Below are 13883 nucleotides of genomic sequence, written 5' to 3'. Positions count from 1 at the left end.
AGTCATGCAGAAATGATACTTTTCACATTTAAAGATTTTGTCCAAATAATAAGAGTCCTATCTAGTTATATCTACATCGGGACAGTAAAGCACCTCAAAAAAGGTCCTAAACGCTTCTTGGTCCCAAGGAACATTAATACTGACATTAATCTCTCTACTCATTTGCATAAAACTGCTGAATAGTTGCCTCAAAACACCAAATCTCATTGTAAATTTAAATCCTGTTGCTGTAAAAGTCAACACTTTCATATTTAAACTCTCTATTCAAAATATAAAATCAAATCAAATCACAAAGAACTTCACTTTTAAATATAATGCTTTTATATTTAAACTTTCTAATCTAAATGCATAAGGGATCATATTTAAAAACACATATTATATAATGATGTTATATTATCATGTATTATATTTAATTTTAATGTATTACTTTATATATTATTAAATTACATTATTTACAATTACATGTGTGCACGTGTGTGTGTGTGTGTGTGTGTGTGTGTGTGTGTGTGTGTGTGTGAGAGAGAGTGAGAGAGAGAGAGAGTGTGTGTGTGTGTGTGTGTGTGAGAGATTTGTTTGTTTGTTTGTTTTTTTCCTGGATGTATTTAGTAATTTATGTGTGTGTAGTTTTACATGCAGAGATGGTCTGCATGTGATCTTATACCACTCTCCCAGCATACACTGTCTGCTGTCACCCGATTGGTTCACTCTTGAATAGCTGGATAGTAACCAGGCTTGTGGGGGTGAGAGAGAGAGAGAGAGAAAGAGAGAGAGAGAGAGGAAAAACATTTTCTACACACCTTTAGACAACACTCACCTCATGTTAAGACAAAAGATTGGTGTACTAGTGACAATAGAAGCCCGCTGACCTCTCCAAGCACAATTTCAATCAGTTCTTATTTTGTATTTTTAATCTTCAGTTTCATTGGCCACGATCATATTTCTCTCGTTTAAACCATTACTTCAAATGCCTGTCTAAACTGTAAGGACATCTTGTGTGTTACCGTGACTATTGCATCTGCTGTAAATAACCTATAACAACACACACATGAGTGTTCTCTGTGTGTCTGTGGATTGGATGGTTTGTTTTGGTATTAAAGGTGATGTGTTGGCATGCTGACATATAGCGCCTTTGCGCTTCGGGTGTCCCGAGTTCGAGTCCCGGCTCATGGACCTTTCCCGATCCCATCCCCCTCTCTCTCGCTCTCCCTCTCTCCCACTTCGCTTCCTGTCTAAATACTGTATAGAGAAATTGATTTTTAGCAATAATGCATATACCTTTCAAGACAGACCTACCATGAGCTCCAAGCAATTACAATAATTCCTCCTCCTTCTTTTTTTTCAAATTCCCAATGCAGAATTAAACCACCCACAATCCTTATAAGAGACCAATCCACCAATCAAATAAGTTCTTGTTACCATGGAAACGATAATAGCAGCTCAGTAACAGCTGCCCACGCCCAAGGTTACCCTCCCAACATTGAATAAATCAATCTGCATTTTTTTTTTAAATAGTCTGAATAACAGTAATTTTCAAACCAAACCGTTTTCTATTGGTCAAAGCAACAAATCAGTATTACTGACTTGAAGCCGTTGCGAAATCTGCATGGGGAAATCTTTCTCCCTCACATGAAATTCCCAGTCACACGGATTCCTATTAAAATTATAAGACTTTGCAAGGGAAAATTCACCAAACAATTAAAAATGTGATCGCAGTTTAAGTCACTCGTTTGGGTCATTTAGTCATTTAAAAGATTCTAAGTAAATGACTCATTGAATCACTCATTATAAAGACAATTACTTGTTATGGTCGTGAATGAATTAGTGTTTTTGAATGAAAAAGTTGAGTAACTGATTCAATGAATCATTCATTAAGTTGGTCCCTTGTGTTGGTCATGAATGAATCAGTGTACTGAACGAGTTAGGAGAACAAATGATTCAGTGACTCATTAAAATAAGACAACAGTCACTTACTGGTGTAACAAAGTAACATCAAAGTCAACAAAAATCATATCGTCCACACAATGTCCTGTTATTTCAGATTTGAGTTTTTCCTTCACATTGCTTCATGCAATGACTAGTTCAGTCCTTCATAATGAATTTAAGCACATAATCTCATACCTTCTGTCTTTTTATTCGTTTTTTCATGTCAATGAAATGCGGTTATGATCTGATTCCTCTTGAAGCCTACAGAGAAAATAAATGGAAAAAAATGTTACTGGAACAAAGGCTAAAAAGTGGACAGTCATGCTTACAGCCATGAAATATAAAAAAATTTAAAAATACATATATATGTACGCATTGATATACAGTATATTATTCTGTATGCACAAGCACACAGAAAGAAACTCATCTGACCCATCCGAAGAGAGCAAACCCTATAATATGCATTAAATCCAGTAATGTCATGCAGCTCACAACTTCATTAAGCCCTCTTTATCTACCGCATATGGCTTTTGATCGTCTGTAATGCTGAATTAGGAAGAATATCATTACTGGACTCTCTAAATGACCTGTTTTCTGGAAACGTTTTGAAACTTGTGGCTAGTTAGAGCGATAAGACGGAGAGAAGCAGAAATATGGATGTGTGTGGCCTTTTTGTAAGTGTGTGTGTGTGTGGGTGTTGGGAAAAGACTGAGCCTCATTTGAATTTTTATTGCATAGTAGCTCATCAGAGGAGAAAAGCCCAGTAGAACAAAGGTGATTTCCAGCTTATTTATAATAAGAAGCGCTACTACCTGACTCATTATCTTCCTGCTTAAACTTCTCACCCACAATGCATGGCATAATGTACACTGTAAGCTCCGATGGTATCCTCCCTTATTCTCAGTCACATTTTTGTCCTAAATGCAAGTAAAAGACCCCTCGTCCATCTGGAATAAAGAGATTACTTTTCTCTGCAGGTGGGCTTGCGCTGTTTTTCCACTTGCATTTTTATGGTTGAGATAACCACAAAGCTATGTTTGAATAACATACTACTTACTCTTTTAACAAAATGCATACTGTGCTCAGTATGCCAGCGCTAATTTAGTATCATTGAGGTACTATTATACTTTTTATTAGTAGCCTGTATTTTTTAGCAAATTTTATTATTTTTATTTCATTTTTAGTTTTTTAGTTATTTTAGTACATCAAGTTATTTATTTCAATATACAAAAATGTTTTTACTTAAAAAATAATAATAGGCTGTAATCAGTGTGTACTGCACAGTATCTGCATACTGTAAGCAATGTGCTAGTATTCCATTATGAACAAAAGACGACATTTCCCAAGGCAATTATAAAGAGACTATCATAATGAGAAGTCATTTTGTGAGAGATTATGAGAGTAGATAGCATTGCAGAAAGACAAATTAGAAGGAGTAAGATATCATTAATCCTCTCAGGTTTATGAAAAATAAATAATCCTAAATAAAAGGAAAAACGTAGCTTTGTCTTTTTGGCAAATACTCAAGGCACAAAGGCGGACCAAAATATGAAGTGCCAGATCTTTCTTTTCTTTTTCATGATAATTAAACCTTTTTTGAGAGTTTAGCGACTACCTGACTGGATTACAGCAATAGAAACTGCAATTTGGTTTGTAAAAGTTGATTTCAAATTGATTTACATTAAGTTGAAATTAAGGTAGTTTAGTCAACTTGTAAAAACCAGCAAAAAAAATGCTTTGACAGAAATACAGAATTTCAAACTGCAAACCTGTTTATGATTTACAGGTTTGTGTTTTGAAATGCTGTACGTTTCCATGAGATAAACTATTTTCTGTGGTAATCGACTGCCTGCCTGCCTCAGATGCTGTTGATAAAGCTTCACTTGTGTGTAATGTGCAATGCTCCTTTAACTTTGATTTCCATCAGATTTGCTGTGTCTCCTCCTGAGATGTTGGCAAATCTATAGCTCACACTTTTATTTAATAAAGTCTCCTTGTTGTAGTAATTAATTACCAGATGTAAGGGATAAAACAAGGATCTGTTTGGGAGACGAGAAAAGATTGCTTTTAATTCTCAAGAGGCCTGTTGAGACGATTGCTTGGCCTTTCGTTTTATCTCACACGTCACTTTAGATAGCTCAGCTGACATCCATCAGGAGAATACAGAGGAGAGAGAAGAGAAAAGGTAAGAGATGAAGAAAAACACATTCACAAAGGTAGAAGGAGATAGATAGAAAAAGAGAATTGAGAAACCAGAAGATAAAAAGAGAGCAAGAGCTGCTAGCTGACAGTGAGCCCAGAAAAACAATCCAGTGTTCACTCTCAGAAAAGAAATGTACAAAAGCTGTCACTGGGGCGGTACCTTTTCAAAAGGTATACTTTTGTACCTTTTTATGCAGGGCCGCATTAAGACTATAAGGGGCCCCTGGGCTTTACCTCTTGAGGGGCCCTTCCAGGGCTCAACAATAAGTACTGCCCGATTGCCTGAGGCTAGTGTGAATGACGCTCGGGACAGTAGACGGAACTGTCACTTGCCCGATCGGGCCAGTGCTGTAGGGTGTGCGTTATATGTAGTCTATGATATCGTAATTGTTAATTTAACGATCTGATATTATCGAGTAGCCTATGCATCTCACTTTACAAAAAAACAAACAAACACAACCCATTCTCTGTGCATGCATGCACTACATGATGTAGTCTAGTAGGTTAGACTTGTGCACGTGATTTAGTCTTAATGCCTTCAAATATGCCCCTGTATATATTTCATCTGGGCCGCATTAATGCACGGATAATTTAATATCTATGTTAACCAATATTACACAAAGAGTGCCGTTTTTTCTCCAAATATAAGCATGATTACAAATGTGATGATTTTATTCGGCGTAAAGTTTAATAAACAAGAACTTAATATGAAGTGACTTACATTTTAGACACCAAATCGTCTGTTTCGCTGTATTTCGCCAACGAAAATGGTTTCAAAGTCCACAGAATTGTTTTGCGTCTCTGAGCAACACTTCCTGATTGAATCAGCCGCTTGAATGAATGGTTGAATCTCAATGATTTGCTCATTGACAGTGATTCGCTGCCCACCTACTGGCGGGTTTAATTTCAGGTTTAAAGTGTCTTGATTTTTTTAATAATTCCACAGTATTTAACGTTTTATATTTTCAACATTAAAAACTTTTTTATGCATCTGTAACTGCTCTTGACTGATAAATTTTTAATAAAGTTTAATCTATTCTATAGTTATACATTAGATTACAATGTCTGTACCTCAAAATCTCCTGTTTAAAACCTACATGAAAAACTTGAAAAGCACTATTATTTCATTTATATGTTTGTTCTGTTGTATTTATTTATGCTTTTACTCGTAATTTTGATTATTTTTAACTATTTTATTACTTACTGTTTATGTTGTCTAACAATATTTAAAATATAAGTTAATCTAGTAGCTTACTGTCATTAACCTATTATTGAGGTGAAATGTAACAAAGACAATGAAAACAATATCTATGCTTATTTTATAGGGCCATTTTCTTGTCTTTTACTTTTATAAAATTTTTTTGTTGTGGGCAAGTAAAAATTTGAATCACTGGCCCCGACCGGGGTTGAGCCCTGCCCTTCCTTCATCCATTGGAACTGCATAATATCGTTTAAAAGTGTGTCCACCCCTTTTACTATTAGGCCGTTTGTATCTATTACACGTTACCCCACCAGGTGGCAACAAGTGACTGTTAAAAATGCATTTGTCATGGAATCATTCTCAATTTAATTCAGTATTGCATGATGTCTGTGAGGGTTTTCTGCACACGAGCTTAGGGTGTGTCAGTCAACACGAGTACAGAGATCTTTTTTATGACTTATTATTGCGATTAAAAGGTAGTTTTAACATCAAGCACGTCCTACACGATTTTCTCATTCATGCATTTTCTTTTAGTAAAAAAACGAAATGTGCCCAAATATCTTGCTTTAAAGAAGTGATACGAACATCAAGCGCAATTAAGCGTTTGCTTCTGAAGGCATACGCAACTTTAATAGTAACAAGAGTGCTTTATTTAAATCATTATGTTAGTATGATAAGGCCTATTTAATTACATGTATGCAGAATCTTCATCTTTCCCTAGGCCTGCGTTAAAATATGATGTTAGTTTGTTAGTTTTTTTAGGAATCTGTTCTGACGTTCTACTTTATCTTGGTCTGTTTTTCTTTTTTGCGAACCACTTTCATATTTACGAGACATTGCTGTCACATTAGATTAGCTATTAGATTAGTTATTGTCATCAATTAGAATAGGCGGCAATTATCTTATAAAGAATTCAACGTAAGTATGCACGTGAGTTCGATACAGGCCAATAACTGAATGCTTTAAGACAATGATGAATTTTATTGGATTTCAGAAATTAAAATAATGCCCACTGTGACTGATTATTGCAGGGTTCATTGAGTGAGAGGGTTTGACTGACCCTTCTCGCACAGGACGTGCAACGCCTGCACTTGCATTCAAAGCAATGTGATAAAGCATAATTTTAAAGGGACACAGCCAACGAATATAAATCCGATTACAATATTTTCCGGCATCATCGGGGCCCTCCCCCAGCCCGGGGCCCTGGGCCTTGGCTTAAGCCCAGGTAAGCCCGTGCATTAATGCGGCCCAGAAGGTATACTTTTGTACGGTACTAATATGTACCTTTAAGGTACCAGTATTGACTCTTTAGGTACAAAGGTGTGCCTTTTGAAAAGATACTGCCCTAGTGACAAGTTTTGTACCTTTTTTTCTGAGAGTGTTGAAAAGACATACAAGCGTCATATTTCTCATAAATTGTGGTCCTCTACGAAAGAAAAATCTTTTCTAAATAAAATAAAATGAAGTAAAAGAAAAGAAAAGAGAAAGGAAAAACAGAAATTCTAATTCTGTCTTATTTAAAAACCTAAGCGTGCACTGCTGGACTGGATATACTTTTTATTTAAAAAACAATAATAACAATAATAATAATAAATATACTAAAAATAATATAATAAAGTAACAATTTCAAACAAATATATAAAAAAATATTATAAATATTATTATAATAATAAATATACTAAAAATAATATAATAATTTTATACATTTTTAAATTTTAAATCATTATCATTGCATGTTTTCTCAACCATAAAAAAACAATAATAACAATAATGTTATTTATTAATATTTTATTATTAATTTAATTTTTTATATGTTTATGAAATATTTAATTAAAAGGAAATGTGCTCTGAAGGTTTTTTTTTTTACTTTCTCCACTTAATTATTGTGTCTTTTCCAACATCATTATTTTAGAAGCACATACGTTAAAATGTTATAATAGGGTTCAGCGACCAATCAAACCTCTCAGTTCTGTCACTGATCTACACTTTCCTTGTATAAATGAACATTATGAAGATTAAGAAAATGACACTGCATGTTCAGACCCAAACGCCTCTTCAGGGGGAGGTGGTTTATTCAAGCCCCTTATTACCCTTTTCTGACATACTGGGCTTGGTAACGTAGTGTGTGATTAGCAGGAATGGCTGAATTGGATTGAATTTCAATTACTGCATGTCTGATCACGTCTGAGAGAGTAAGACCTGGATGAGGAGAGTGGCTGCACATTCACGGTCACACGAGGGCCATGGCTCTGATACGCTGGAGAAAGAACTTCACTGGTTTGGGACAGCACTTTGATTGCCATTGTTGAACAGGCAAATGAATTTTCCACACAAAGAAGTGTACAAAGAAGTGTTTATGTTGGATTATTCACATGTGCGCACAAGAGTGTCTCGTGTGGCTATTATGCAGATGAGCCGAGCATTACATGGACACACGTAAACACCTGGTATGCACTTTGCATTCGCTCTCTTTCTGGGAAGCTCTACGTGGTGCTGTCTTTCTATGACACCTAATGTAACACACACACACATATAACATACACACATACACACAGATTATCAGCCAATCAACACATTTCCCAAGTGGGCTTCTCTAATCAGCAGCAGACCACTTAAGGACCCACAGCTATCAAATACGCCGGTACTTTGAAGTGTTAGTTAAAACAGTGTCTGAGTGCAGAGGATGAGAGATTAGGTGTTTATGGAGTGAGACTGATTGGGACGGATCCCTTCTCTTGACATCTGGTCATCAGAAACTACAGAGGAAGATCCTTTGGCTTTTACACACACAAACCCACATTTACAAAGCAGATTCTCTTTAGGAAAGATTTAAAGGGATACTTCACCCCAAAATGAAAATTTCAAACAACCACATAGTAACACAACAGAAAATACGTTAGTTACAGTCTCACCCTGGGAACCACTGACATTAATTTTTTTCAGCAAATGTAGTATGATGTGAAATGACAACATTGTTCCTGATGTCATTCCAGCACAGAATGGAATGGAATATCTAATATGATGCAGTCGTAATATGATGCCCCCCAAACTCTGTGTGCAATTATCCCTTAATTTTTCCATCAGTCTTTGAAGGAAATCACCATTAGCATGGAGATTAAATTTGGCAGTAATAGGTAACTCAGTACTGGAGTTAATACAGTCATAGAGAGAGAAAGCGAGCACATCAGGAGCATTTTCCTGAAGTTATTCTGACAGGCGCACACACTCAGCAGAACTTGTGTGATGCTAGTGTCCCAACTAGCGTTTGAGAGCCATGTGGGTTGGCAGGCAGCACTACCCAGGTTTAAGAGCAGCTTCAATGAGCATTTGTTGGCTTCCTCAGCACTTTTTCTTCTTCAAAAAGAGCAGGAAGAGATTCAAATAGTCAGCAATTCCATTCCAGACTCCATCCATGAACACAGAACTGTCACATCCCTCCAGTGAGCTTCACATAAACACGAGGAGCTGAGGCCATCGAGAAGTCATATGGGTCTTGTTTTAATTCATGTTCTCGGTTAACTAATATCTGTGAGTAATGCTGACATTGAGGAGTGACAGAGCAAACTGAAAATAGCTTCTGGGTATAAAATAAGTCAGAGAAGGAAATTCATCTGACCTAAACAGAGCACTGCTACATTTGGTACGGCCTTCCAAAAATATCCAATGCTGATTCAACAGGGATTTTACAAACAAATGGAATAGGAAATAGCTTTTTTTTTTATAAAAATAAAATAGTATTAAAGCACATTATATTTCAAGCCTTACAAGATGCTTTTAATGAAGTATTAACTAATTCTCTAATACTATAGTATTATTTATTATAGTATTATACACTAATATTTAAAGACAACATTAACTTATGATATGATATGATATGAGATATGATTTATGATATGATACATGATATGATACATGATACATAATATGATACATGATATGATACGATATGATACGATACGATACGATACAATATGATATGATATGATATGATATGATATATGTATTGATTGTGAGCAGGGTCAGACATGCTGCTGTACATCTGCAGTACAGTTTGTCTCTTTCTATTCGCACAGTTCTCCATTAAAATCAGCTGCGCTAATAGCCTGTGAGAGGACTGAAAGTGTCCTTCCTTTTCTTCTCCCATCCAGCATGAGGGATCCAGAGAGCCGTACATCAACTGACAGCAGTTAATGGAATAATCCAAGTTGATTAGCAGACACCAAAGCCATCACTTGTTTTAATACCCAGCTGCAAATGACACGGAGACTAAAAAAAATGGTGTAGAGATGGGATACTTTCTCTACATAGTGTCTGTGGGTGCATATGTGTGTTAGTGTGTGTATAAAAAAGCTTCTTTTTTTTTTAGTAGTAGTAATATATACTATTTACTAATAGGCCTATATATTTCCCCCCATAAATAAAACATTCACATTTAAGAATCATTATAACAAATGTACAAATAAATAATAATTTATAAACATTAATTAGGGTGAGAGAGAGAGAAATGTAATAATCATAATAAAGTTATATTTATAAAAATATATTTATAAAATATATTTGTTTACATAATATTATTTGTTTGTTGCTTACTCCCAGTTGTAAGGCAAATAGTGTTCCATAAAACTTCAACCATGTAAAATCAATTGGAACATTACACTGGACAAAAGAATAAATAAATAATAAAAATTACAATAGAAAAACAGAGAGAGAAGGAAGGAAGGAAAGATACATGGAGAGAGATAGTTTGCCATGCATGAAGGTTAAGTTGGCAGGACGCTCTATGGAGACTCACTGATACACTGATAGTTTTTGCCTGCAAGCGTACATGTGTTAAATTCACTCCACCTGCTTTTCTATTGCTGACTGTCTTTTTTTTATGTCATCATCTCATCTCTGTCTCTTTCGCTCTCTTAGAACGACTCCTGGGGAAAGCAGTACTCTTACGCCCTATTTAAGGCCATGAGTCACATGTTGTGTATTGGGTATGGAGCCAGAGCGCCCGTCAGCATGTCGGACCTTTGGATCACCATGCTAAGTATGATTGTGGGTGCCACCTGTTATGCAATGTTCGTGGGTCACGCCACAGCCCTCATCCAGTCTCTGGACTCGTCTCGACGACAGTATCAAGAGAAGGTAAGCGCAGCCTCATTGGTTTCATCCACCTAGCTGTTTGTTTGCATATATTCACACGGTATTTTGATATGTACACCACCATGCCTTCGCTGGACCTGCATTTGATGTTACAACATCTCAATAGCGTAGTAATCTGTGTCATCATCATGTATCACATTATGAGCTCATTGCTCATCAATCATTCAAGAATGACATCAATATTGATCTCACGTCAAAGAAATTCTAGCTACATGGGTTGCACGCTTCAGACAACATGTACAGGTTCAGGGCTGGAATCTACATCTACAGGGTTATTGGATGAGTGGTATGACTAAAATGAGCAATTTTGTATCATTGAAACTTTATATATATTACAAAAAGATAATAATCATTGATGTAATAGTAATTGAAAATGATCATTAAAAATTTTTGATAATATTTTTGAATAACCAACCATATTAATCTGTTAATATTTAATTTTCTTGTTTATAGAAAATTATTAATATCGTTATTTTGATAATTATGAAAATTCCTTCTTTTGTTATATTATTGTTATTGCTGTAATTATTATTATTATTATTCACTAATCAAGGAAATTCATTCTTATTAGTAATTAATATTCTTTATTATTCAAAAATATAACGATTAAGTCGTATTATTGTTATAATAATAATAATAATAATAATAATAATAATAATTATTATTATTATTATTATTATTAATTAATCAAAAGAACAATTACTATTATTATTAACTAATATTCTTTATCAAAAATATTGTACTTAAGTACTATTATTATTATTATTATTATTATTATTATTATTATTATTATTATTATTATTATTATTATTATTAAAATTAAGGAATTTTCTCAATTATTAAAAAAAAAAGACAAAACAACAACAACAACAATAATAATAATATAAACAAGGAAATTCAATATTAATTAGCAATTCATGTTCTTGGTTACTATAATTATTATATAATTATATAATTATTATATTATTATGTTTCAATTATAGTAATAAATTATTAAAAATACTTTAAAAATAATTGCTTTTACTATAAAATTATTATTATTATTAATATTATTATTAAATCAATTTTAATGAAGTAAAATTGTTTTACAAATAAAGTCTTGCATAATTTCAATAGCAACCAACTAAACTTGCCTCCTAGTTTCTCCCACACATTCTGCTCTTTATTTTCTAATAGTACGTTTCTTTGTCACTTTCACTTGTAAACAGCATATAGCATTAGCAGCACAGACACGTGTAATTCTCACCTGCACCTGTTTCTGAACCAGTGCAATCGCTGCTTGACACATTCCTGCAGTTCTCTGACCTCAACTGTATAGTTCATTACTAAGCTTAATTGAGGACTGTGATGCTTAAGTCATCAACTCAGAGATGCCACAGCATATCGATTTCACTTCCTCTAAACAGCATGCAACTTCCTCCCAGAGAAACAAATGAGAGAGGGATTGGCAGATTATCCCTCATTCAAGCGTCTTGTCTTTGAGGGCTTGTTGTACCGTTAGTGGATCATTATATCCCTGTGCTTTCAAAGAGGATTTATCCCAAGTGAACGATATAAACACTCTCTCCGGGCCAAAGCATGTGCAAGAGCTGCTTTGTCCCATGAGAGAAGGGGGCTTATGTCATCTGGGCTTTGTTTGGGTGGCAAACCCGACCTCAATGAGCCGGGTTAACATCACAACACACACACAACGTCATGCCAACATGAGCCATCAGGTTCTCTGTTTAATGCCATTACAGTGGATGAGTGGAAAGACGAGATTGAAATGGAGAGAATGGGATTGTGGTCCAGGGAGTTGGCACAGACTAAATGAAAAAGAAAACATATACAACACTGTCAGAAAAATATTGTACCATTTAGTAAGCTTGTCACAGAAAAATACATATATCTACCATTAAAAGGTGCATATTAGTACTGACCCAGTGAGATGATGTTGCTCTAAAAGTAAAAATAATTTCTGACAGTGTACCAGTGAAAAGTATGAATATACACTTAAAAGAAACTTAAAGAAATATCCCAAATGAGACCTTTTTAAAGCTTTTGCTCTCTTAGAGAGCAAATTTAGACTTTTTTTCTCAGATGTTCCTGTAGAAAAAGAGCCTAGTAACTATGAGTCTTTCTTCTAGAGGTTTTGAAGAGATCTCAACAATGTCTCAAACTGTGCTCAGACTTGACAAGGTAAATTCTGAAATCACAAGTTAGAGAGCAAATGAAGGCTTTTGCTGATATTTCATGAAAAAAAAAAAAAAAAAATCAGTAACTTCACTTAAAGTATGTCTTTTCAAGAGATCTGAAGCTAAGCTCAGATTTGATAAGTCTGCAATCAAAATAAACTCAAACATTCCTTATCACATTCTTCCAAGACCAAGATCTGGGCTACCTATACTATCCATATACATACCATTCAAAAGTCAGTATATATTGGGTCAGTATATTTTTATGTTTATTTTTTAAATAAACACCTTTATTTAGGATGGATGTATTACATTTATAAAAAATAAAAGACTTTTACATTGTTACAAAAATATATATTTCAAATAAATGAAAACACATTAACACACCTTTAAAAAGAATAAATGTTTTTTTTTGTTTGTTTGCAGCAAAACACTGAAAACTGGAGTAATGATGGTGCAGAAAATTCAGCATTAAAATCACAGAAATAAATGTCATTCAAAAATATTTAAAAATAGAAGACAGTTCTTTTAAATTGTAATAATATTGCAGAATATTTCTGTTTTTATTTTTGATCAGATAATGGTAGTGGAGTTTTGATCATTTGAATGGTAGTGTAGCTTTCAATTTTAAACTCCTACTGTATATCAAATAATGTCTCTTTTGTTTCCATTTCTATTTCTCCTAAGAAACACCAGAGACAAAGTTGATACTTAAAAGAGACACTGACTGAGTTATAAAATTCCTAAGAAACACCAGAGACAAAGTTGATACTTAAACTTTTAATTTTTTTTTTTTTTTTGCATTTCTTTATCAAGTGTACTGTAAGTTGTAGCTTATACAAATTCCAACATACGATCCAATCAATATCCAGAGACGAACACAGGCTAATTTTCACTGTAACTCATTCATCACCCTGTTATGGGTTTTAAAATACCATCTAGGAGTTTACTCAAGAGACACTGACTGAGTTATAAAATAAAAGCCCGCCCTTACATCATCTTGATTGGCAAAGCCATTTAGCTGAAACCCTTTAGCGGAAAAAAGTGTGGGATTTCAAAGCTAATGAGATTCCTTTACTCTGAAAAACAGGGTGCTGCACACATCCATAGCTCATGCGTACCATCAGTTTCCCTGTCATGGCCGGTGTGCACAGGCTTATCGGAGTTGCACACGTAGCTGGTGTCACCTTCACCGCCACAATGACACAGCGGTCTAAAACGGACAATAGGCT

The 13883-nt window shown here is 34.5% G+C and overlaps 1 protein-coding gene and 1 long non-coding RNA gene across 2 annotated transcripts in view; one reads left to right on the top strand and one right to left on the bottom strand.

Annotated features, from left to right (window-relative positions):
• Positions 1-13883, bottom strand: part of LOC122149274 — a 62859-nt gene that overhangs the window by 17995 nt on the left and 30981 nt on the right. Inside the window, exon 2 of the long non-coding RNA XR_006162905.1 lies at positions 2119-2184. This is a non-coding gene — a long non-coding RNA (uncharacterized LOC122149274). The remainder of the gene's footprint in view (positions 1-2118; positions 2185-13883) is intronic.
• Positions 1-13883, top strand: part of LOC109055574 (potassium/sodium hyperpolarization-activated cyclic nucleotide-gated channel 1-like) — an 89193-nt gene that overhangs the window by 47929 nt on the left and 27381 nt on the right. Inside the window, 1 exon segment of the mRNA XM_042778705.1 lies at positions 10241-10459. Coding sequence (XP_042634639.1) covers positions 10241-10459 — 219 coding nt within the window.

This window comes from Cyprinus carpio, chromosome A21 (assembly GCF_018340385.1).
Source record: "Cyprinus carpio isolate SPL01 chromosome A21, ASM1834038v1, whole genome shotgun sequence".
NCBI lineage: Eukaryota > Metazoa > Chordata > Actinopteri > Cypriniformes > Cyprinidae > Cyprinus > Cyprinus carpio.
Note: the sequence above shows the minus strand (reverse complement) of the source record. Positions and strands in the feature narration are given on the sequence as shown.